The sequence below is a fragment of the Ceratotherium simum genome, chromosome 39 (assembly GCF_057802395.1).
Source record: "Ceratotherium simum simum isolate JZ-2026a chromosome 39, ASM5780239v1, whole genome shotgun sequence".
NCBI classification, from domain to species: domain Eukaryota; kingdom Metazoa; phylum Chordata; class Mammalia; order Perissodactyla; family Rhinocerotidae; genus Ceratotherium; species Ceratotherium simum.
The window spans coordinates 15611971-15638544 of record NC_141938.1 but is presented as its reverse complement, the minus strand read 5'-3'; the positions used below and the strand labels follow the sequence as shown (position 1 = coordinate 15638544).

The window sequence follows — 26574 nt, the reverse complement described above, 5'->3', positions numbered from 1 at the left end:
CATCTGTGTCCTCCTCCATCTGGGAAGGGGACACAGGCCCCCGGCACCCTAGAAGGAGCAAGGAGCGCCCCCCGAGCCCTCACACAGCCTGGTCTGTGAAGATTGGGGGGCACCAGATTGGGGAGCTGCTGTCAGCAGGTGACAATTGAAGAAACTGAGGCAGAGAGAGCGGCTGAACTGTGAGGGGGTGAACCAGAACAAAGACAAATGAAGGTGTTCAGGGCAGCACCATGCACGATACCGAAAAAAAATTGGACGCAACCTAAGTGTGCAACGGTCGGGGATTCGTTAAATAGCTGGCCAGGCCTCTGGGGGTGGTGGCGGAGAAGTGGGGAGACACACAGAGGGACGTTCACGGAAGCTGAGAGCTTTGGGGCCAATGGTGGAAAAATCAGCACTATTCAGCATGACTCGTTCCTCCGATGGTGCTTGAAGCCACAGCTCTCCATGTGGGGCTCCCGGCCGCGCCCGGAGGCAGATTCTCCCCCCAGAGTGTGCTTGACTTGGGCGAGGAGACCCGGACTCAGGTCCTCGCTTTGCCCGTTACAGGTGCATCCACACCTCGGCCTCCCCATCCGTATCAGGGGACCTGGACCAGCAGCGATCCTGTGTGACGCTCAGCCTCAAGGTTCCCCCTGTCGGCCCCTGGGAACTCGTCATGAAAAGAGGGACAAGTGACTTGTGACGTGGGGGCACCTCTAAAAAAGGCTGTTCCACCCACTCCCTGAAATATACATATCTGCACAAATAGGTGTGAGCGAGACTCACGGAAATGTGCACAAACGGACATTCATTGATATCAAGGAGTTATTGTTAATGTTTAAAAGTGTGTAACATTGCAATTTTGTTTTTCAAATGCCCTCATCTTTTAGAGCAGTCGTTCTCAATGAGGGAGTGATCCTGCCTCCTGGGGACACTGGGCGACATCTGGGGACATCGGTTGTGGTTGTCACACTGGGGGTGCTCCTGGCATCGAGTGGTGGGGCCAGGGATGCTGCTCAACCCCCCACAGTGCCCAGGACGGCCCCACAGAGAATGACCTGGCCCCGGTGTCCACAGTGCCAAGGGGGGACCTCCTATAGAGAAAGAAACTGAAATATTTACAGATGTGATGCTTAATTTCTAAAAGCTTATTTCCCTTGTAAGAAGGAAAAAAAGAAATAAACAAGAAGAATGACCCCCCCTGGGAGAAGCAGCACATTCTGGTGCCCACGCAGCACGAGCCCCTAAATGTCCCCTCCCTGAGGCCGGCGCTGTGTCCATCGGGAGAGAGGTCGCTGGGGAGGGATGACCTCCAGGCACCTTCAGCCCCCACTCGGTGACCCTCTGCAGCCCTGCTGAGGACCCCGTGTCCCACGGGCGCCCCCCTGCGGGCAGGGCGCTGGGGCTGCCCCGGGTGGGACGTGACTTGTCACCGAGCAGAGCAGAGGCGGGGCCAGAATCCCCCCCCCGGCCCCCTCCGCACAGCTTTTTCCCTTTTAACTACTTACTATCAATTCCACAAAGAAAGCGTGGATGCCATCTCTTTGTGACAAATTGCAACCTGACAAATAAAACTAAAGTCCCTGAGGCCACCACCTCCTGTCTCCATCCCCTCCCTTCCTGGGGAGGTCATAGGGTCCCCGGGTTTTTTCCTATCTATTTGCACACACTTCTGTTCCTGCAGGAAAGAATTAAACCATCAATGGTGTCCTTGCTTTTTTCCCTCAGCCGGGGGCCAGGCTGTGTGTCTGCATCTGTGTGTGAAGATCCGCCCCGTTGCTTTTAATGGAAGGACGGCATGAAGAAAAGCTGGCACTTACCGACTGGGGAGGGAATGGAGGGAGCTGACGGGTCGGTCAGGGGAGGCCGCATGCCTTGGTGTGGCCAGACGTGGGAGGGGAAATTGTTCCGTGTAAAAGAGGGGCAAGAACCAGAAGGTTCCCTAGAGAGTCCGAGAGGAATGGCGTGTGGGCGGGAGAGGAGCCAGCAGAGGCAGAAGGCAGACGCTGGGGATGTGCATCCTGGTCTTTGTCTTTTTGTTATTATTATTAATGTGAAATTCACATAACATGCAATTAACTGTTTTAAAGTGTACTGTTCAGAGGCATTTCGTGCATTCACAAGGTTGTGCAACCATTACTGCTATCTAGTTCCAGAACATTCCATGTCCCCAGTAGAAGCTCCGTCCCCATCAGCAGTCACCTCCACTCCTCCCCAGCCCCTGACAACCACGAACCCACTTTCTGTCTGTGGATGTGCCTGTTCTGGACATTTCACATCAATGGAATCACACACCGTGTGTCCTTCTGTGTCTGGTTCTCTCACTGAGCGTCGTGTGTTCGAGGTCCATCCATGGTGTGGCTGTGTCAGGGCCTCACTCCTCTTCATGGCTGCGTCATACTCCAGTGTGTGGATTGACACATTGTATTTATGCATTCATCTGTTGACGGTATCATGTTACAAATGAAATAAACCCCCCTCCTAATTGCTATTAACAACATAAAGGATTGTCTTCTGATGTTGAAATGTTCAGAAGAAGAGATGTTGCAGGACAGGCTGGATCAGGGGCTCAGATGAAAGATAAGTACACCCCTGCCTCTCTCTTCCTCTCTCTCACTCTTTCTCCAACTCTTGCTCTGCCATCCTTTGTTTCGGCTTCACTCTTTAGCAGGCTCGGCACAGGCTGACATGCTACCAGCTCAGCAAATTCGGGAAAAGCAGCAGCCAAACGTTCCATTGGTTCCAGCAAACGTCCTGGGACTGAAGCTCATTGGCCAGGCCTGGGTGCCACGACCTCCCCCAAATTTCCTGGTGCCACAGTGGAGTGTGATGAGTCCAGAAGAAAGGAATGGATGCTGACACCCCGTCAACCTCTTGCTTTGCTGTGGTGTGTTTCTGATCAACAGATGGTCCTTTGTGTAAAAATGCCATGGCAGGCAGCCTCCAAGATGGCCCCATCTCTCGGGATTCACACCCTTGTGTACACCCCACGCTGACTAGGGCTGGCCTGGGTGACCAATAGGATATCCACAGTGACAGTGGCTTTGGAGACTAGGTCCTACAAGATGAAGGTTTCCATCTCGCTCTCTCTGGGATCGCTTGCTCTGGGGAAGCCAGCTGCCATATTGTAAGGAGGCTCAGGCGGTGCTGTGGAGAGGCCCATGTGGCAGGGAACTGAGGCCTCCTGCCAATAGCTTCATGAGGGAGCCAGCAAGGAAGTGGCTCCTTCAGCCCCAGTTGAGCCTTCAGATGAGGCAGCCCCAGCCGAAATCTTTTTTTTTTTTGTCAGTTTTTTTTTAAAGATTTTATTTATTTATTTTTTCCCCCCAAAGTCCCAGTAGATAGTTGTGTGTCATAGCTGCACATCCTTCTAGTTACTGTATGTGGGACGCGGCCTCAGCACGGCCGGAGAAGCGGTGTGTCGGTGCGCGCCCGGGACCCGAACGCGGGCCGCCAGCAGCAGAACGCGCGCACTTAACCGCTAAGCCACGGGGCCGGCCCTCCAGCCGACATCTTGACTGCGACCTCATGAGAGATGCTGAGCCAGAACCGCCCAGCCAAATCACTCCTGAATCCCTGACCCACAGAAACTATGAAAAAAAATAAGTATTTATTGTCGTTTCAAGTCACTAAGTTTTGGGGTGATTCGTTACCCAGCAATAGCTAACTAACACATGTGCCCAAACACGCCAAGCACCCTGCTGCATTTCTGCCCAGAACATTTGTTTCTGGGGACAAAAAGACACAACATCCTCAGCCTGTGTAACTGTGTCTCTTGCAAAATGACCTACCTAGAGTGTTTATTTCCATCTGTTTGTGGGTGTAAGAACAGAAACAATCTGTCAGCCTTGCCGGCACCCTGAGCCCACAATGGTGGATTATTAAAAATAAACCAGCTGCAGAATATATTAATTTTGTCACCTCCCAGGCCGATTCTTATTTCTAGGTCTGAGAACAAGAGATGGCAAAGCGCCCACACCGCCCTCACACTGCAAGTTTCTGGAAGCTTCTTCAGAGAGGTTAACTGTGCGTCTCAAGAGATAAAATTATTAGCCTCACTGTTTTGGGTGGTAAGCAAAGCTTGGCGCTTCAAGAAATGGCAATGAATTCACTCCAGGCCCGGCCAGAACTTTTTTTTTTTTTTTTGAGGAAACCACTGAGAGCATTTTTAACTCTGAAGCATGAGGGACAAATTGCTCAATTCTATCTTGTTCCCCCAATCTGAAGCTTCAGCTGAACGCAGCCTCTGGACCACTGTCTCACTGATCCCTGGAATCATGTGACAGGACGCCTCCTCCAATCAGCGAGCAAGGCGGGGCCAGGGCGGCAGCATCCTGGGCAGGCCTGATTGGCTGCTGTCATGGCAACCGTGTGTGACGTCACAAAGCTCCTCAGGGTCTGGGCCCTGGCTGCCGGCGTCTGGTTCCCATCCGCTGGAATCCGCACAACTCACCTGCGAACTGGGGGCTTTCCTCGCCCCATTTAACAGATAAGGAAGATGAGGCACGTGGGTTCCCTCAATATACAAACTACTAGGAGAAAAGAGGGGTGGCTGTAGGGAGGTCAACCTTGCTCCCCCCTCAACCCGGGGCAGTTTTTTAAATCCTGACGACTGCGGGGAATTCTGCTGAGCAAAAAAAAAAAAAAAAAAAAGCCAATGCCAAGAGGTCACATACTGGAAGATTCCGTTTACATAACGTTTTCGAAATGACAACATTTTAGAAATGGATGACAGATTGCCAGGGGTTAGGGATCCTGGTGGGGGGGCTGTGGGTATAAAAGTGTGGCTCGAGGATCCTTGTGGTGGTGATGCACGAGCTGGTAAAATTGTAGACAATTAAATATACACACACAGATGCACACGCACGCACGCGAATGCAAGTGAAACTGGGAAATCTGAAATCTGAAGGAGGTGCGTGATTGCATCGATGTCCATAACCTGGTTGAGATATTGACTATTGTTTTGCAAAACGTGACCACTGGGGAGACTGGGCGAAGTGTACAAGGGACTCTCTCGGTGTTATTTCTCAAAACTGCTGGTGGATCTACAATGATCTCAAACACTTCTGTGTGCTGGTTCTTCAATCAGTTACCATAGAATTACCATATGACCCAGCAACTCCACCTCTAGGTGTCTACCCAAGAGAGTTTAAAACAGGTGTTCAAAAACAAAATTGTGTACACGAACGTTCACAGTAGCTCTGTTCAAATAGCCCAAAGTGGAAACAGCCCAAATGTCCATCAATGCGTGAACAGGTAAGCAAAATGTGGTCCACCCACACAGTGGAATATGACGCAGCCATGAAGAGGAGTGAAGCCCTGACGCAGCCACACCGTGGACGGACCCTGAACACACGACGCTCAGTGAGAGAACCAGACACAGAAGGACACACGGTGTGTGATTCCACTGATGTGAAATGTCCAGAACAGGCCCATCCACAGATAGAAAGTGGGTTCGTAGTTGTCAGGGGCTGGGGGAGGGGATGGAAGGTGACTGCTGATGGGGGCGGGGTTTCTTTTTGGGGTGACGAGAATGTTCTGGAACGAGATAGAGGTGATGGTTGCACGACATTGTGAATATACTTAATGCCACTGAATTGTACACTTCAAATGATTTTAAAAACCCTGCTGCCCACGTGGTACCTGGGCTTGGGCTTGGCTGTTTCTGAAAGCTCCTCCTTCACTCCGAGGAGCAGCCGGGCCGGGGAACCCCGAGTGAGATCGCACAGACGTGAGCCAAATGCCGAGGGGGCGTGTGTGTGGATGGAGATTTGAACAAACTACCTGTAAATCATCAAAATACAGCTGAGGAAATTTAAATGCTGACCAGATAGTTGCTCTGAGGAAACAAGCGTTAGCACTTTTAAGTCTGATGGTGGCGCTGCGCTTGTGTGCCGTGTGAAGCGTCCTCATCTTGTGGAAACGCGGTTTGCTGCAGCGCAACGTGGGGTGGGAGCGGGTGGAGACGAACAGCTGGGCATCGTCGGAGAGTTCAAGAGTGGGTTCTTGTTGAAGCGGGTCCTTGCGGGTCGACGCTCCTCTCTTCCCTGGTTCAATATACGTTGACATCTGCCGCATTAAACAGTTTTCTGAATCGAGCACAAGCCATTTCAGCCGGGACGTAAATCCATATTAAGGGCTGCTTAGAATAAACCAGAATCGAATGTTCCGACCTTGCGGGCAGAGCCCTCCGTGTGGGTGGGGACGCGGGGGGACGCGTGGACTCCGCCTGTTCGGGGCCGTTTCGGCCGAATCTCGGAGTCTGACCCGGCCATGCCTTGGCGGTCGATGTGCCCTCCTCGGGCCCACGGGTCCCGCACGTGACTTCACTGCCGTGACCTTTGCAAAAGGCGGCAGCACCTAAGTATCCACCTGAGAGAGGCCAGTGAGACGACCCCAGACACCCAGAGAGCAGGGAGCGGAACAGGGGTGAGGTGGGATGAAGGGTCCTCCCCCCAGGGACCCCAGGGACACTTTAGGGACATTGTCATTGTCAAGACTGGGAAAGGGGGTGCTCCTGACATCGAGTAGGTGGGGCCAAGGGTGCTGCTCAACCCCCCACAGTGCCCAGGACGCCCCCCCAGAGAATGACCTGCCCTGATGTCTGCAGGGCCTACAGGGAAGCCCCTGGTCTGACCCATTAGGAGAAAAAAGACAAACGGCTGAGGCAGAACATTTCACTCCACGGGGCTGACCGGCTGCGGTGACCGGAGACCCACCCGTGTGCAGAACTGGCCTGGCCAGAGGGGCACCAAGGGCACGGGGAGTGCCTGGTGTGATGGGAGCCATTTTATTACTATTACTGTTGTTGTTAGTAGCGTTTGGGCTAACGGAGCAGCCTGGGGTCCTTGGAGGCGTCATGGGAGGGGTTCCCATGGGGAGGGCGGCGGCCGGTCTTCCTGGCAGCTTGCACACTCCCAACAAGCCAGGCGAGGTCCTACCTCCCGGCCCCTGCCTTCACAGACCCCCCACATCTCTGCACCCCATCTCTAGCCACCCACAGCGGCTTTGGGCCAACTCTTAAAATAGCCAAAGATGCTGTTTCCTCTGCAGCCTTGGCCCGCCGGCAGCCGCTACGAACTGTGACAAGAGTGAACTGGCCGGCGTCTCGACTCCAGGCTGACACAGCCCCCACCTCTCCAGGTGGCACTGAAAGTCACAGAAAACATGCTCAGCGAGAAACATAAACTCAGATGCAGCTAATCCCGATGATGTTGTGAGTCCACTGCTCCGTTTTTTTCCCAAACATTTTTACAACCTGTGTCCATGGACGAATGATGGATACACACAATGTGGTCCATCCACACACTGGAATATTATTCGGCCATGAAAAGGAAGGAGATTCTGACACCTGCTCCAACGTGGATGGACCTTGAGGACACGTTGCTCAGTGACATGAGCCAGACACGGAAGGACAGACACTGTGTGATCCCCTCACAGGAGGCCCCTAGAGGAGTCACATCCACAGAGACAGAAAGTAGATGGTGGGGCCAGGGGCTGGGGGAGGGGACGGGGAGTCAGTGTTTCATGGGGACAGAGTCTCAGTTTGGGAGGAGGAGAAAGTTCTGGAGACAGATGGGGGGATGGCTTCACGACAACGCGAATGTGCTTCATGCCACTGAGCTGTGCACTTAAAAATGGTCGATGGCGGGGCCGGCCCGGTGGCGCAAGCGGTTAAGTGAGTTTGCTCCGCTGCGGTGGCCCGGGGTTCGCCGGTTCAGATCCCGGGCGCGCACCAACGCACCGCTTGTCAGGCCATGCTGTGGCAGCATCCTATATAAAGTAGAGGAAGATGGGCACGGATGTTAGCTCAGGGCCAATCTTACTCAGCAAAAAAAAAAAAAAAAACGGTCCAGGACCCCACAGGACATTGAGTCATCATGTCCCCTGAGGCCCCTCTGGGATGAGACATTTTCCCAGACTGTCCCCATTTTGGACGCCCTGGGCAGGCGTGAGGACTGGGTGGGTATTTTGTGGACTGTCCCTCAGTGGGGATTTGTCTGCTGTTTGTCTCATGGTTGGACTAGGGTATGGGTTTTTGGGGAGGAGCCGTCTCATCCCATCCTATCAGGGTCCATGCTCCCAACGTGACCTGTCACTATGGATGCCGACCTCCGTCCCCCACTCAAGGTCGTTGAAAAGGGCTTTTACACCCATCAGCTGTCATTTCATCCATGTAAACTGGTGAGCTTTTCTCCATGGACAAATCTCCACTTCCATTTGCAGATGGGAAAAAATCATATATTTTTACAGTGAAATATCTACTGTCCGGCGTCCAGAAGTTCTCCTGGGACCTGGCCTCTCTTGTCCCTCACCGTGGGACCTCGTCCCATCTCATCTAATGGCCTGACTCCCCCAATCCACCCTCCAAGATATTCAAGATGCTCACCACCACTCGGGAGAAAAATGCTATTTAATCGGGAAAAAAGCCAATAAGCTGGAGTCCTTTCTGCTGTTGGGGGTAGTGGAAAAATTCTCGGGGGGGGGGTGTTTAGGATGCTCTGTGTCACTCCCAGAGCACTGGATGAGGCCAGACCTGGTGCGGGTAAAGGAAAAACTCAGTTTGGGATGCCCTGTCATTTATTCAATCAACAAACACTTAGGGAAAGCCCTCGCGCTGAGCTGCTGGGCAGGGGACAGTCAGCAGTGAAATGTGAAAAAGGTGGGCCCGTCTGTGCCCTGGGCCAGCCGGCAGCCCGGGGAGAAGGGCCATTAGTCTCCGCTTGACACAAATAATCCAGAACTGATGTTAGCTCTACGGATGTGGGCAGAGTGTCATGTGATGTCATGGCCACACGGTGGCGATAGAGGACCGGCCGTTTTGTCCGTCTTGGCAGCTGGTGGGGCAGAACTGGGGATGGTGCCCGGGGGTCCATACGGACAAATGAGCTTGGAGGCTTTTGGCTTCCTCCCAGCTCCTGCTCCGAGCTAACTCACTCCTGGATTTAGCAAGGATCAAAGCCTCCATCCATGTCAATAAATACTTGTGGAATTAATTCTGGCCCAAGTTCACCAGCCCCCCGGCGGACCCCATGTCCTGTTAGCTCTACCTCACCTTTAAGGCCAGGGCAGAACTTAGGGGCCACAGGATGGAGCTCCCTGGCTTACCCTTCTCCCCGCCAATCAGTGGATGCCTCTCTCTTCCCCCTCCGCTCCTCATAGAGTTACCAGAGTTAGCAAATAAAAATACAGCACGCCCCGGGAAATCTGAATTTCAGATAAATAACACATCATCGTCAGGTAGCAGGAAGTCCCATGTAATATTTGAGAGATGTTTGTGCTAAAAAAGGAGTCACTGTTTGTCTGAAATTCAAATTAACTGGGCATCCCGTATCTTCTAGCATGAATCGCTTCAGCCCTGGCCACTGGGAGCTCCTTCCGTCGGTGGCTCCTGTGTCCCGTGGACACTCCCTCATCCTTGTGCGATTTTTTGAGTGCGTCCTTACTTCCTGGCACCACAAGCTGTCCTGGCTCGTTTTATACTTTCCCTGTGCCGATCACAGAATCGGCCATTTCTCCGAGGAGCTGGGCCAACTTGAACACAGCTGCGAGAGTTTCTTATGAGTATTCTGACAAATCACCATAAACTTGGTGGCTTAAAACAATGCAGATTAACTCTCTGAGGGTTCTGGGGTCAGAAGTCCAAAATCTGGGTGTGGGCAGGGCTGGTCCTCCCAGAGGCTCCAGGGAGAACCTTCTCCTGCCTTTTCCAGCTTCTAGAGGGGCCACGTCCTGGGCTCGGGGCCCCTTCCTCCGTCTGCACAGCCAGCAGCCAGCGCACAGCCTCTGACCCTCCTCCTCCCTCTGATGAGGACCCTGTGATGACCCTGGGAATCCAGGGTCATCCCCCATCTCAGGGGCCTTAACTTAATCCATCTGCAAAATCCCTCTGCCACGTGAGGTGACACATCCACAGGGCCTGGGACCAGGAGGGGGACGTCTTTGGGGCAATCATTCTTCCAACCATCACAGCCCGCTAGTTTTCCCTCCTCTGTGGCCTTTGTTGCTTTGGGGCCACTTTGATGGGGGTTCCCTCCACCCGCTCCCACTGTCGGACCATCTCCGGGCACGCTGGCATTCCTGCTGACCTGGCTTAGAAAGTATTTCAAAGTCTGCATAGCAAAGAGCTTCCCTAGATGCTTTCTCTCTCTTGTTTGTGGCTATTTAAATTTAAATTAAAGACAAATAAAACTTAAAATTCAATCTCTCCGTTGCATGAGCCACATTTCAAGTGTATGGTCACCGTGTGTGTCTGGTGCCTTCTGTACTGGACAGTGCAGATGTAGAACATTCCCATCATTGCAGAAAGTTCTGTTGGACAATGCTGGGCTGGAACATTCTAGAGAGATGCTGTCCAATCCAGGAGCCACCAGCCACGAGTGGCCATTTACATTTAAATTTTCTTGGCCACTGAAGTCTAGTGTGAGCTGGCATGGCTTTCTCCTTGTAAAGGGGAAGGGCCAAGGGTGAGGAGGGCTGGATCCCCATCCAAGGCCTGACTGGGGTGGGTGAGACTAATGGAGTCCCAGTGCTGTGGCCCAATTCACCTTTTCAACCTCGTCTCCCATTATTTTCACCTGTCCCGTCGACTGCTCTTTGTTCCCCAAATGTGCCCTGTGATCCCAACACCTCCAAGTCTTTGCCATGCTGTCTCCCCTAATCCTGCCATCCAACCAACCCCTCTATGGAGCCTTCCCCTGCATCCCCAGGCAGAATCATCTCTCCCTCCTCTGAGGTCCTGACTCACCATCCATCTATCCACGCATCCATCCATCATCTATCTATCCATGCATCCATCCATCCATCTATCCATCCATCCACAATCCTTCCATCCATCCATCCACAATCCTTCCATCCATCCGTCCATCCACCATCTTTCAATCCATCCATCCATCCACAATCCTTCCTTCCATCCATCCATCCATCCAACCATCCATCTATCCATCCATCCACCCATCATCCATCATCCATCCATCCATCCACCCATCCATCCATCCATCATCCATCATCCATCATCCATCCATCCATCCATCCACCCATCCATCCATCCACAATCCTTCCATCCATCCATCATCCATCCATCCACTATCCATCCACCCATTCACAATCCTTCCATCCATTCACAATCCTTCCATCCATCCATCCATTCATTATCTACCCCCATCCATCCATCCATTCATCCATCCATCCATCCATCCATCCATTCACAATCCTTCCATCCATCCCCATCCATCCATCCATCATCCATCCATCCATCCATCCATCCACCCATCAATCGATCCATCCATCCACCCACCCATCCATCCATCCATCATCCATTCATCCACCCACCCATCCATCCACCCATCATCCATCCATCCATCCACCCATCCATGGATCCATCCATCCACCCACCCATCTATCCATCCATCATCCATCCATCCATCATCCGTCCATCCACCATCCATCCATCCATCATCCATCCACCCACCCATCCATCCATCCATCATCCATCCATCCATCATCCATCCATCATCCATCCATCCATCCATCATCCATCCATCCATCCATCCACCCATCCTTCGATCCATCCATCCACCCACCCATCCATCCATCCATCATCCATCCATCCATCCATCATCCATCCACCCACCCATCCATCCATCCATCATCCATCCATCCATCATCCATCCATCATCCATCCATCCATCCATCATCCATCCATCCATCCACCCATCCATCCATCCATCCACCCACCCATCTATCCATCCATCATCCATCCATCCATCATCCGTCCATCCACCATCCATCCATCCATCATCCATCCATCCATCCATCCATCATCCATCCACCCACCCATCCATCCATCCATCATCCATCCATCCATCATCCATCCATCCACCTTCCATTCATCCATCATCCATCCATCCATCTATCCACCCGTTCATCCATCATCCATCCACCTATCATCCATCCATCCATCCACCCATCCATCCATCCATCATCCATCATCCGTCCATCCATCATCCATCCATCCATTATCCATCCACCCATCCACAATCCTTCCATCCATCCATTCATCCATCCATTCATTATCTACCCACCCATCCATCCATCCATCCACCCATGCATCCACCCATCCATCCAGCATCCACAATCCTTCCATCCATCCATCCACCATCCATCCATCCATCATCCATCCACCCATCCATTCACAATCCCTCCATCCATCTATTCATCCATCCATCCACCCATCCATCCATCCATCCATTTATCCATCCATCCATCCAGCATCCATCCATCATCCATCCACCCATCCATTCACAATCCATCCATCCATCATCCATCCATCCATCCATCATCCTCCCATCCACCATCCATCCATCCATTATCCATCCACCCATCCACAATCATTCCATCCATCCATTCATCCATCCATTCATTATTCACCCACCCATGCATCCACCCATCCATCCAGCATCCATCCAGCATCCATCCACCCATCCATCCAGCATCCACAATACTTCCATCCATCCACCATCCATCCATCCATCCATCCATCCATCCATCCATCCATCATCCATCCATCATCCATCCACCCATCCATTCACAATCCCTCCATCCATCTATCCATCCATCCATCATCCATCCACCCATCCATTCACAATCCCTCCATCCATCTATCCATCCATCCATCCATCCATCTATCCATCCATCCATCATCCATCCATCCATCTATCCATCATCCATCCATCCATCCATCCATCCATCATCCATCCATCATCCATCCATCCATCCATCCATTCACAATCCTTCCATCCATCCATCTATCCATCACCCATCCATTCACCCATCCATCCATTCATCCCCATCCATCCATCAACAAATACTGAGCACCTACCAGGTGCCAGGCACTCTTTGCTCTTCTCTCTTGGGTTTGTTGGCATTTTCCTGGTCTCAGAGGGATGTCTGCATTGATCCCCTCCAGAACATCAGCACCTGAGGGCAGTGTTGGGGGTGGGGACCACTACGGGCCAGCACTTGCTGAGCACTTACCCTGTGCAGGCTTTGTGCTCAGCTGTAGTAGGTTAAACTTTGATTAAGCCCTCATTTTACAGATGAGGAAACCAAGGTCAGGAGGAGAAGTGACATGCCCAGGGTCTGGAAACAGGAAGGTGGTGGGCAGGGCTGGGACTCCGGCGTCTGTCTCTAGGACTTGTGTTTTTTCCCGAACATGGTGGGCATGAGGTGGAATTCCCACCCCAGGGACTTCCCAAGGGACACACATGGCCACGCAGGTGGCGTATCGTTCCCAGCTGAGCCCACTTCACAGATGGCTCAGTCTCACAGCTGGAGGACCATGGGCTTGCTCCTCAGCGTCCCCCTGGAGTCTGATGAGACCCAGCACAAGGGGCCAACATGCCAAGCCCATGAACCAACGGAGACAAGTGACAAGGTGGGTGAGAGCTGGCATCAGGACACTGGCCAGGCCTCGGCCTTCGGCTCCCTGAGTGTGCCCGTGAAGAAGCTGGATGCACAGGGCACATGCTTTGCTTTTGCTGCCCCTCGTCCCCAGGAAACACTTCCCAGCTCCCTGGCCGGGAATGCGGTCCCTGCGGTGGTTACGAGTTCTAGTCACTCCAGCTCACAGTGGCTAAAACAAAGAAGGAGAGCTTATTGGTGCTTATAACTGACAGGTTGGAATGGGCCGCCTTCAGGCACGGCTGGATCCAGGGCAAGCTCAAGACCTCTGGCCATCTCTCAGCTCTCTCTGAGGGCCGCAGCAGCTCTGGACTCCAGCTTATCAGCTTTGCAACCCCCCGGTGGGGAGGGAGCCCACCCTTCAGAGCTTTCTGGAAAGTCCTGAGACAGCATGTCCTCAGATCAGCACGGCTGACAGCCCTGCCCCATGGTTGGGAGGTCCCACCCCTATTTACCATTCATATTTCAGAAACCCCTTGAGAGGGCTCTGGCTAGTCTGATTTGGTCCCTAGCCCTGTTTTGACCCCCTCCCGGCCAGTCACTCAGCCACCTCCTTCCTCTTCGCCCCCCGCCAAGCTCCCAGGCACCCTGGGCAGTTTTGAGGAGCCTCTGCTGCCCCCAGTTTAGAGCAGCAAACTGACAAGCTGACTCCACCCACAGCTCCCCAGATGCGAAGCCGCCCCAAGACGCCCCTCAACTCCTTGCAGACCCCAGACCTAACCCGCACTGTGCCCACTCCCCTTGGGACCCTCCCTCGGGCTCCAGCCCCACCTCCTCCCCAGACTCACTCCCACCCCACTCCGACCCCTCGACCCTCGGAGACCGCCCTTTCTCTTTTTCTTTGCTGCCAGACTGCAGGGGAGTGGTCCTCACACCCTCACCTCCCTGCCGCCTCCCGACACCGCAGCCACGTCCACTCCACAGCCGAACTGCGGGCCGGCCCCGGGTTAAGCATTGCCCACCCACCCGCATTGGTCTCCTGGGGCAGCCATAACCGATCACCACACAGTGGGTGGCTTAAAACAATAGGAATTTGTTCTCTCACCATCTGGAGTCCGAAACCAAGGTGTGGTAGGCTGCGCTCCCTCCAGAGGCTCCAGGGAAGGGTCCTTCCTGCCTCTTTCAGCTTCTGGGGCTCCAGGCGTCCCTCGGTTTGTGGCCACATGACCCCGATCTCTGCCTCCATCGTCTCATGGCCTCTCCTCTCTCTGTGTCGCCGGGTCTCAGATCTCCCTTTGTGTGTCCTTGTAAGGACACTCGTGATTAGATTTAGGGCCCACCCTAATTCAGGATGACCTCATCTCAAGATCGGCCCTCCAGACACTGCCCCCCTCAGCTGGAGGGTCAGATGTGGCCGCCACTCACTGGGGGCGCTGTCCGGGGGGTGCCCTGTTCATCTGTGGCTGTTCCCTGTCCACCGCCTCCTGTTACCCCACCTGACCTGTCATCCTGAGCCGCTTGCCTCCTCCTGGAAGCCCTCCAGGTTGCTCCGCCATGCCTTCCTAACTTTCCTAGCAGGGTCTGTCCCCCAGACCCCTCCTCATTGCCCACTCCTCAACCCAGCAGCCCATGGGCACCCTGACCTCCAGGCTTGCCCTTGGAACATTCTGGGGCCCCTCCCTGTCACCACGTCCCAGGCCCCACACCCTGCCCTCCATGCACTCCAGAGCATCCTTTCCCTCCTTCAGAATTCTGATGGCACCTGCTGACTGCTGACGGTCCAACTCACAGTCCCCCAGTCCTCTCCCATAGGGGAACCCCAGCCCTGAAGACCCGTGTCTGGCGGCCCCATGGGCCGAGGTCCTCGGCTCCCAGCTAGTCCCTTTGGGGACTGGGAGGCACCAAGGCCCCTCCCTGGAGGGGGATTCCCAGACCTCAGTTTCCCCATCTGCACCATAGCAGGTGGACCCTGTCCTGCAGGGGCTGAGGGGTCCCACACAACCACAGAGCTGGGCAGGCGCCCCGGGAAGGGACTGCCTGGCACCACCCCCTCCACATCGGCCACGGCCGGCCCCACGGTTGGCGGCCCCCGGGCGGAAGTGGGGGACCTGAGCCTCAGGAAAGGGGGGCCTGGCTGGACCACCGCCCTCTGCAGACCCGATGCCCTGGTCTGGAACAGGACACAGCGCCTGACTTTCGGAACAGCTGGGCCCTGGAATCCGCGTATCCTGAGCCCTAATTCTGTCATCTGGAAGATGAGGGGGTGACGCGCTGGGTCTGAGCCCCCCTCCCCTGGCCCCTCCCCCGACACCCACACACCCCACACCACACGGAGGGCTCACGTGTAGTAAAAAGACTTTATTAAGAAGGCTTTGAAGTCAAAAAATAAAACTCTTGATACAATTTCTGAACCCTTAAGTCAGCTCAGCAAATATATAATCAGTAATTTAGCTGTGTAAGTTTAAAGGTCCCTTACTTTATTTAAAATAAAATATATTTTAGTTCTTAAAATTTATTCCATAAAGTACATATTTCCCTAAAAATTCCCTACATATACACAAGAGGTAAAAAGTAAAAGTTTAAAAAAAAAAAAAACAATTTAAAAAAATTTAAAAATTTGACAAGAACCACAGCAGAAGGGATTAATAATTAAAGAAAAAAAAAAAGTTAGAAATTTCTGGTTGGGACGCCCCTCGCCCCCCGCCCCCCTCCGGCCCGCGCGGCTGACGTTACAAAAGGGGAACCCAAGTCAGCCCCAACAAGGGAGTAAAAACGTCACCCTCCCCCTGGGGAGGTTCCTACGGGGCTGCCACCGCGCGGGAACCGACCGTCACATCAGAATCCCGCCACGTACAAAAAGACAACCGGGAGTTGTAAAAATCGTTTTTGTTTTTTTTTCTTAAAAAGATCGCCCTGGAGAGGGGCGTCTTAAATAAAAAGTGCAAGCAGACCATTTCTCTCGGGTTTATTTGAACCTATCGACTCAATACTGCTATTTGTTAAGAACTGAGGTGCCGCTGGGCCGCCGTCTCCACGCCTGGGACCGGAGTTAAAGCTCGTCTGTAAACACTGGCCACGCTGCCCGCCGCCCCCCGGACCTCCGCCCCGCGCCCCCTTTCCTCCCGCGCCCCCGGCGCCCTCCCGGAGCGCGTGCGCATGCGCACCCCCGGCGCCCGCGGACGGCCCTGGCGGCCGAAGTGACCAGCTAGGAAAAGATATGAATGGCCTGGGTGGCGGGCGTGCGGCAGGCCGGACACTCGGGCTCGCTCTTGCCGCAGATGCGGACGGCGCAGTCCATGCAGAAGAGGTTGTGGCCACAGGGCACCAGCGCGGCCATCACCTCGCCCTCGGCGCACACCACACACTCACGCGCCAGGGCCGGGGCGCCGGGGGCGGCCGGGGCGGGGGGCGCGGACAGCGCGGCAGAGGCCTTGCGGCTGCTTTCGGAGGCGCCCGAGTCCAGGGGGGCGCAGGCGGCGGCTGGGGAGCCGCTGGGCAGCGAGGTGGCCGTGGAGAAGCCGGCGCTGCCGGAGAAGGATGACAGTGCGCTCTGCGGGGGCCGCCAGGGCAGGGCGCCCACCGGGTCGGGGGCGGCGCGCCGGACCAGCGGGAGCTCCAGGCCCAGGCCGCCGGGCTCGGGCAGCGTGGGCGAGTGGCGCGGGTGCGGCCCCACTGCTGCGCCGGGCGCCTGGGGCGGGCGGCCCGGGGGCCCCGTTGACGGCCGAGCAGCCGCTGAAGGCGGGCAGGGGCGCGGTGCGCTCAAAGGGGGCCCAGATGGTGGCCGCGGCGGGCACGGTCAGGTCCAGCGCCAGGAAGTCGAAGCCGAAGTCGCAGTCCTCGGGGGCGGGCGGCCCCGTGGGGGCCCCCGGGCCGTCCCCGCCGAAGGTGAAGCCCCCGTTGCCGGATCCGCCGTAGGGGCTGGAAGGGCCCGCGTCCGGCACCGGCGGCCCCCCGCGGCTGCCCGCGTAGAAGGCCTCGGGGCCCCCCGGGGCGCCCAGGGCGCTGTCCCCACGGAGGCCGGCTGTGGGCGCGGGGGGCCGCCGGCCCGGGTTGGGGGCTTTGGCCCAGAGGCCAGCGGCTGCGCCGAGCAGGTCCAGGCAGACGTCGGTGCCGTTGGCGTGGAAGTCGCTGTCGGGGCCCGCGTCGGTGAAGGCGCCCGTGCGCAGCGTGATATGCGCCTCGATCTCCTCGCGCGCCCGGTCCACGTTCTCGGGCATGCCCGTCACGGCGAACACCGGCTCTTTGTCGCGCCCGGGCGTCACGATGTACGTGTGCGTCCGCTGCTGGATGCGCTTGATGGTGGCGCCCTTGGGCCCCACCACGAGCCCCACCACGCGGTAGGGCACGCGCACCTGGATGGTAGTCTGTCCCGGCAGGTTGGGTGGGCCCTGCGCGGAGCCGGGCAGCCCGCCGGCCTTGCTGCGCGTGGCGCGGATGACGGAGAAGTGCTCGGCGGCCGACAGGATCTCGCGCTTGGCCATCTCCACATCCTCCTTCCGGCCCGTCACAATGAACACCGGCTCCTCCCCGCGCACCGGCGTCTTGATGTACGTGTTCGTCTTGGCGCGCAGAGCCTTGATCTTGCACCCTGGGGAGGGGGTGGGGGGGAGACACACGGTCAGGGTGGGGACCCCTCCCCAGGACAGCCCCTCCCGGCAGCGACTACAGGGACCAGCAGCGCCCAGGGCTGGGAGCCTCCACCTCCTGGCTGTGCCCTTGTTGGCTTTATCCTCAGACACACCATGTCCCTCCATCCCTCCTAGGGCCTCAGTTTCCCCTCTGGTCCTGGGGGGGGGCAAAAAGGCAAGGAGGACCGTGTAGGTTGAATATTGTCCCCCAAAATTCACATCCACCCGGAACCTCAGAATTGGATCTTATTTGGAAATAGGGTCTTTGCAGATGTAATAGTTAAAAAGAGGTTGCACTGGAGGAGGGTGGTCCTGAAGCCAATGACTGGTGTCCTTACAAGAAGAGGGACACACAGAGACAGAGAAGATGGCTGTACGAAGGCGGACACAGCAACTGGAACGATGTGGCTCCAAGCCAAGGGACACGAAGGACTGCTGGCTGCCACCAGAAGCCAGGAGACGCACGGAACAGACTGTCCCCTCCAGTGTCAGGGATGGCAGCCCTGCCGACACCCTGATCTCAGAGATCCATCCTCCAGAACCCAGAGAGTCCATTTCCGCTGTTCCAGGCAGCCCGTTTGTTATGTCAGCCCCGGGACACTAATGCAGACCCTCTGACACCAGCTCCCCAAATGACAGGCAAGGAAACCGAGGCTCAGACTATGGAAACGGCCTCTGATCTTCTGACCAAGCGACCCTCCCCTGAGAGCAGATTCCTGGGCCCCAAGTCAGGACGCCTCCAAGGCCCCCAGTGGTCCTGGCCTCAGAGGAGATGCTTGGGGACATGGCAACGTGGCTTCCTCGTTGCTGGCTGGGCTGGGGCCGACCCCACCAAAGAGACAGGAGTGTCTGTGAGTGTGTGTGTGGTCGATCCCACAGGATCCCTGACTGTGCACTTCACCCAGTGTCTAGGGGGCGCAGGAGTGGCTGCAGGGTCTCCACAAACGGCAGCTGCCCCTGCAACATCTAGGCCCACCCAGGTCCCTGCCACCGCACCCCACCCCCGGGCCTTTCGAAACGGCTTGAGCTGGGCGCAGGAGTCCGGGAGAGCCCCCTCCGGGCTCTGGGGAGGCTGGAGGGACACAGGGACATTGTTTCCACACAAACAGAGGGCAGCATTGAGAGCGACAACAGTGTTGCTAACTTCTCCAGCAGCGGAAGATACAAAGTTAGCACGACCAGTCAAAGAGATGGTGCCTGGGCCGGGGGGCTGCTCCATGCGAGGGGACGCCGGGAGGTGGCAGGAGGCGTCCCGGGGGCAGCCTCACCCCAGCCCAGGGAGGGCAGCAGCCCCCCATCCAGGGCTTTGAGCAAAAGTGGCCGGTGAGTCAGGAGCAGAAATCTCCTGGGGCGGGCGGGGAGGGGCCGCTTTCCTCCACCTCCGGCCTCGCCTCCTGGGTCCCAGCCACTCCCCCCACGCCCAGACCCCGGTCCTCCCCATCGTCGGCTGTCCTCCCCATCCTCCTCACTGGCAGCCTCCAAACCCACCCTGATCCTGCTTTCCCGCCTGACCTGCGGCTGCCCCACAGCTGGCCCGGCCTCCATTCCTAGGGGATTGTCTCCTCCCTATCTGGCAGCTCTCAAATCACACACACCCCTCCTGTCCCCCTCCTGCAGCTCCCCTGCCCTGGCCACGCTTTTCCCACACATGACATTTCCCACCTGTAAGCTTCATATCGCCCCCATCCCCGTCTTCTCCCTCTGTGTTAAATCACAGCCCAGTGCTCCCTCCTCCAGGAAGTACACCCTGACTGCACCAGGCCAGGCTCTGCACACACTCTGAGTTTCTCCTCACACCGCACACCTGACTTTCTGAACTCCCTGAGGCTGGGGACTGTGCTATAAGGGCTGGTGCTCTGGGGATCGCCTTGGGCACTTGAGGGACCTTCCTGTGCCTCAGTGTCCTCAAGGAGGGCAGAAACAGACCTGGCTCACAGGTTTGGGGCAGAACCCAATGGGCTATGGACCGGCCGGGGGCCCCAGACAGGCTGCTTGCCCTCGTGGGTCTCGAGGGAAATTGATGGGAAGGTGACAACCTCACGGGAAGCGTTTGCTTCTAGCAGAGCCGCCATGAGAGGGAAGCCAGTCCCTGAGAAAGGGCAGGGGATTTGCCAACGTGGGGTGGGGGGGACAACCCCCAGACAGGGGCTCCGCTGGCTCTCTGCACTTCAGCCGTGACACTAGTTCACCCCCAAACCCCACCCACACCAAAACCCCAAGAGGGGACAGAACTGGGGGGGGGGACTGCCCAGTCTGGGAAAGCGGGGTTCCAGCAGTGACCCCGGCCACAATCCTGCCCCAGTGGGGATGACACAGTGAGGCAAGAGTGGGTGGTGACAGGGGGCCGAGTCCCACACCCGGGGGGACCCCTGGGGGCTACCACTGATCGGTGGGCACTGGCTGAAATGCAGATTCCTGGGTCCTGCCCCCAAGCTTCCAACTCAGAGCCTGGAGGGCCTGGGAATGTGGGTGACCACCCCAGAGGCTCGCTCTGCTCTGCCTCCGCAACCCCCACCCCATTGCAGCCGGACCCTCCCCTCAAAGGGGCGGGGCCCTGGGCCCCCAAGCAGAGCCTTGGTCTCCCATGGCTCACATGACCCCGTTGTGGAGCCCTGCCCCCAGGGAGCCCACGCAGGTGACCACGGGCCACGCTTATGAACAAAACCTCGAGACTTCAAGGGGGAGCCAAGGGGCCGCCCTGGGAAGGGGGACATGTGTGGGGGAGGGAACAGCAGGGGCAGAGTTCTGGAAGTGGAGACGGGGCTGGGACAAGTTGCCACCATGAAGTCAGTCCCACACTCCTGGGACCCCTACCCCGTGGGGTGCTGTCCCCAAAGCAGGGCCAAAGTAGGCTACAGTCCAGGCTGCGCCACGTCACAGAAGGGTGTCTGTGAAACAGGGACATGGAAACCCCCCCTCGCAGGCAGGGTAGGGCGTGTCCACACTGCCAACACAAGGAGCCCCCAAACTGGGCCTGGAAACCCTTTTCTCTCTATGCCCCACAGTGGACAGAGAGGAGCACGAGGCGTGGACCCCACCAACACCTCTGCAGTGAGGCCTGCAGGGGCGGGGCCGGGCACGGGAGGGACAGAGGAGGCCCACTGCCAAGGAGGACAGTAGGAGGCCACTGTCCTCGGTCTGACAAGAGCAAAGATGGACGAGACCCAGGCGGCCGCCAGTCCCAGCCCCACCTTCAGCACCATCCATTCACTCATCCGTGACTACAGACCCACTGTGTGCAGAAGATCTACTATGCGCGGGGAGCCCAGCCGGGCACAGACATGACATGCCCTGGGCCAGCGAGGGGGCCCCAGGAGGGTCACACCCACGGCAAGTGTGCAGTGGCCCCGGAAGACCCTTGCTGACTGGCTGGAGGGAGGTACCCACCTCGCATCCTTTCCAAGTCCCCTCTTCTCCCGTCCATAAAATGGAGCTTTGCAAGGTGGGAAGTTGTTCCCCGGCTCTCCTCTGTTCCCTGTGGTGCAGGCAGAGCCCACGAGACTTGGAGTCAAATCCCAGCCCGGACAACCCGGTTTTGGCCCGAGGCTGCCTCCTGCAGCCTGGTCTTCCCATCTGTGACCGAGAGCTACAGGATCTTCTGGAAAGTGGGGGAATCTCGGGCAGGGCTCAGCGAGATGGGGCAGGTCGAGCTCCTGTGCGGGGCAGCTGAGAGCTCTCGGGTTGTAACCGCCCACCCTGTGCCCAGAAGGGGCAGGGATCCATTCTAGGAATAAGAAAACTGAGGCTGGGAGAACAGCCAAGTGATGTCAGGGGAAGGGTCCACCCCGGCTCCACGTGACTCTGGTCTGGCTAGGCGGGGGAGCGGCGGCCCTGAACCTGGGGTTTGACAGAAAGGATGAGGAGCTGGGGCCGGGGCCCTGTCCACTGTAGTGGGAGAGACCGAGCAGTAGGCAGGGGCTGGCTTCCCCGGCATGGAGAGTGGGGTGGGTGATGGGAGGGAGGGAGGGGCAGGGCTGGGCCACCAAGAGTCTTCCAAGGTGTGCTTGAACTGTGTGAGAGAAGATGGGAGCCACAGATGGTTCTAGAGCCGGGGAGATGCCAACCTGTCCTGACTTTCACACTCCCCTCCCTGGTACGTCCTGCACTCACTTACTGTGAGCCAGCCTGGAGCTGGGAACAGAACCAGAGAACCCTCACGTCAACCCCAGGGAGGTGCCGACCCCCCATCACAAAGAGGGGCTCTCATTTGTCCGGGGTCACAGGGCTGCCTGCCTGCAGGATGAGCCCTCAGGACCCACCGTACCCCCCAGAGTGTGCCTTGCTGTCAGCCACCAGCAACAACCCAGGCCAGCACCCAGGAAAGGGTGCCAAATGCACACCTGGCCTGACGCCCCAGGTCCACTTCTGCCCCAAAACTGCTCAGTCCAAGGCCACGGGTTCGACGACCCCCTGACTCCCGCCACCACCCGTGTGCACCCAGCCTCTCCGGAAGGACCCTCGGGAGCCAGGATACCCGTGTTCACACAAAACACACCCTCACGCTCCCCTGCTGGCAGATCACCCCAGTGACTTTGGGCAAGTGCCCCCAGGCCTCGGTTTCCACCTCTGACCCCCACAGGCTGCCGGATGCTCAGCACACGGCAGCCGTCTCATTTCACGTCCCAATGCGGTTACGGGGGCCGGGGCGGGAACAGGGGTCCTAAATAGTTAGGCAGCAACAGGGTGGTGGAGGGGAACTGTCCAGCCTGGCGCCACTGTGCCTACCCGGGGAGGCGGCCAGCAGGGCTCAGAGAACCACCCGCCCCCTCCCGGCTGCCATGCCTGACGGCCAGTCCCTCGGCCCAGCGCTACGCCTGGCTCTCCGTGTCCACACGTGGTGAGGACAGAGGAAAGGCTGAACGCCCCTGCACCCGAAGCCGTTGGGCTTGCTAGCCAAACCGCCACACCCACCGGAACTAGAGGGCGGTGTCCAGGGCATCCCTGCCCTCCTCCGCCCGCAGTGGTGTGGGCACCGGGTCACCTTGCGATTCAAGCCCCTCACACTCTCCCCAGCTCCTGTTACCAAGGGCCCAGAAACGGGAACCCCAGTCTGAGCATCCTGCGGTCCCTCCTCCAGCCCCGCCCAGGCCCCACCCCAAGTTCTAGAACCTGGCTGATCAGCAAGGAGCTGGGAGCCGGGAAGGGGGCCCCGGGCAGGAGAGCAGGAGAAAGTTGAGGCCGGTGGGCAGGCGGCGAACAGGGTGGGTGGGTGTGTGCTGGGCCGGGCACTGCCCACCACCCTCCCGCCCGCCCGCCCCGCAGCTCCAGGGCCAATGAGCGGCGGCCAGCCTGATGTCACCCTGCGAATCTCAGCCTGGCTCTCTAACAAAGAGAACAATGGGGCGGCCACAGGGACGCTCCACCAATGCGGCTGCCGGGACCCCCACACCCTGGGCCTGCTGCCAGCCGGCCTGGCAGGGGAGGGCTGTGGGGTGGGACCCCAGCAGCAGGATTTACAGCTAGTCCTTACCCACGCCCCCAAAACCCTGACTTGGAGCTGAGAGCCGGGTAGGGGTCCTCTCTCATCCCGTCCTGACCCCACCCCCAGTCGGGCCCCCAAGCTGGCAATTAGAGATGTACCCTCTTTGTGCGGCCAAACTTCTCTCCTGACCCTGCCCAGACGCCCCCCACCCAAGACGCTCCCTCAACCCCAGCTTGCCCCGCCCCATGCCTGTTTTGGGTGTGGAGGAGAGCCCACCGCCCAGCCCGGCCCCTGGTCCCTGGGACGCCACGGCTGGCGGCCAGGGCCTGTGCAGCGGCGCGCGCACAGGAGCCTTTCCGGGCTGGAGGCGCCCAGACAAAGGCTGCGGCGGGGCCGGGGCGCAAAGGGGAGGCGCGCGGGCTGCGCCCAACTTTCTCCTGCGGCCGGCGGCAGGACAAAGGCGCACAGGCGGCCACCGAGGCCGGAGCCCACGCGTCCGGCCCCCTCCCCGGGGCGAGCGGCGCGGGGACCCCCGGGGCGGCGCCCCCGACGGCGGCCACTCACCCTGGCGGCCCACGATCTCGGCGACGTGCTCGGAGCTGGGCACCGGCACGCACTCGGTCATGTTCACGCTCTTCTTGCGGCTGCCGATCACGCTCATCTGCTCGGCCAGCAGCGTCGGGGGGCCCAGGCCCGCGGGGTGGGGCGCGAAACCCGCGAACACGTCGGGCGGCGACGGCCGGGGCGGCGGCGGCGGCGGCGGGGGGCTCACGTCGGGCTCCAGCAGCGGCAGCGGGCCCGGGGCCACGGCCACCACGGGCGCGGCCGTCTCCTGCCCGTCGGGGGGCGCGGGCTCGGCCGCCGCCCCGCCGTCCGCGACCCCCGCCGCCGCCGCCGCGCCGTCCCCGCCGCCCGCGGCCGCCCTCCTCGTCCGGGCCGCCCGCGCCCCCAGCCCGAGCGCCGAGAGCTGGTCCAGCGCCAGGCGCAGCGCGGCGGCCGCGTCGTCGGGCTCGGGCGGCGGCCGGGGCGCGGGCGCGGCCTCCTCGGCGCCCTCGGGGGTGGGGGCGGCGGCGGGGGGCCCGGGCTGGGGTCCCCGCCGGCCGCCGCCCCGACCCCGCCGCCGCCCGCGCCCCCGCCGCCGTCGGGCTGGCCCGGGAGCTGGGCATGGCGGCGCTAGCGCGCGGGCCCGCGCTCCTGCCTCTCGGCCGCCGGCCGCCCGCGCCGCCGCCGCCGCCCGCGCCGCCGCCCTCCGCCTCTGAGAGCTGGGCCGCCGGCCGCCGGCATCCAGCGGCGGGGCGGGGCGCGGCGCGGCGGGCGGGCGGCGCGGGGCTGCTCGGGGCGCGGGCGGCGGCGCGCGGCTGCTTGCTCGGAGGCGGCGGCGGCGGGCTCGGAGGCGGCGGCGGCGCGGACGCTCCTTCCCTCCCGCCCTCCCGCCGCCTCCTCCGGCAGCCCCGCCCCGGCCCCGCCCCCGTGACGCGCGCCCGGCCAACAATGGGGCGCCGGGCAGGGCGCACGCGCGGGGCGGGGCGCGGTCACGTGGGCGCGGGCACCCCCGCCGCGGGCGCTCGGGCGGGGACCCGGCGCGCTCGCACGTGCGGCGCGGCCGCAGGTAGGTGGCCGCGGGCCCCTGCCCGAGAGCGCCCGGCCTCCCCGCGCCAGGGTCCCTCGGTGCGCCCAGGCGCCCGCCCCTGTCCCGCCCCAGGGTCCCTCTCCCCAGGGCCGCTCGCAACCCGCCGGGCCTTCGGTCTCCCGCCCCCTTTGCCCGCACGCACCTGATCCCCGCGGGCTCCCCGGGGAGGTCACGGGCACCCACAGCCCCCAGCCCCGGAGGGTGCCCCGAGCCCGAGGCTGCGCCACGTGGGTGGTGCTTCCCGGCTTGGGCTGCTTTCTGCCGACCCTCCTTCTCCTGGCTGTCGCCCTGCCCTGCAGGCCCCTAGGGCAGCCCAGCGTGCCCACCTCCAGGCTACCCTGTCTCTGCGGCCCTTCCAGCTGCCCTTTCAGCCTTCTGTTCTCCTTGGGGGCATGGTGCCCTCTGCTTTACCTCTATGGGATTTCTCATGATAGGAGAGTGGAGGATGGACCCCGCGGGGAGGGGACCCTGGCCCAGGTCTCTGCCTGGCTGTATAACCTCCGGCCAACTGCCCAGGCTCTAGGTGGGAGAGGGTCGCCCTGCCCCTTTTGTCTCACACTGGCCCCTCTGCCTGTGTCCACCACCAGCTTTACCCCACGTGGTCCCCCCATGTAGTCCCTCAGCCACGGCTGGACTGGCCTTCTGGGCCAGTCACTTCTCCCCACAGGTGTCCCCCATTAAAGCCCTCAGTGCCAGCCTTGGTCCCTGTGACTGGAACCCTTCCCCTTCCTAAAGTGTCTCTCCTGACCCCCAGGTCACATCCAGCCCAATTTCCTCTTTTGGAGTCCAGGATTTCTCTTCTGTGTACTTGAACGCCTGGAAGTGTTAATTACTTCCTGATAACTTATGTCTGTCCCCTCCGCCAGGACGAAGCTCGGGAGGGCAGCACTGGGTCTGCTCAACACTCCATGTAGTTGACCAGCATCCTCCCACCTCCCCATGTTCCAGCCGCAGGCCTTGTCCCCATCTCCCCACAGAAACGTCTGCTGGCTGTCGCTTGTACTCCAGGCCCAGCATGGCCTGCCCTCACCCACCTGGGCCGCCTCAAGTCCCCCTCGCACCCCCTGCGAGCAGTCACTGTGGCTGCCCTTCCTCAGGGCCAGGCCTCGGCACATGCTTGTCCCCCTTCCTGGGGCCCCACCCAGGGTGGAATCAGGTGGGCTGCTCTATGGTGTGCGAAACAAAAGGATCCTGGGGGGTCAGTGCTGAGAAAGCGGCTCGTCTGGGGCAGGGAGAGATCAGGAATGGAGAACAGGGTGTTCGAGCCAGGGAAAGGGGAATAATATTGGGCCTTTGGTGGTGACCATGGGGAACAGGCCTGGAGAGCCACCTGCGCTGGGATGCACCTCTGTGGGGGTCATGCACGCACACGTGTGTTCCTTAAAGCACCCCTGACCTCCAGTCCCGGGGAGAGGTCTTCAGGCAAGCCGGGTGCTGGGTGGCTGTGTCCCAGGGCCAGGTACTTGTCCTCTGGATGGCCTTCCCTTCCCTGCCGGCTGTTCTGCTTTCCG

At 59.1% G+C, this 26574-nt stretch overlaps 1 protein-coding gene across 1 annotated transcript; it reads right to left on the bottom strand.

Moving 5' to 3' along the window:
* Positions 1-15721: 15721 nt before the first annotated feature.
* MEX3D (mex-3 RNA binding family member D) lies at positions 15722-26178 on the bottom strand. The gene is given in 6 exon segments (XM_087425956.1): positions 15722-17045; positions 17047-17971; positions 23998-24496; positions 24499-24606; positions 24800-25366; positions 26098-26178. Coding segments are annotated over 6 exon segments (2637 nt in total). The 3' UTR covers positions 15722-16588.
* Positions 26179-26574: the final 396 nt, after the last annotated feature.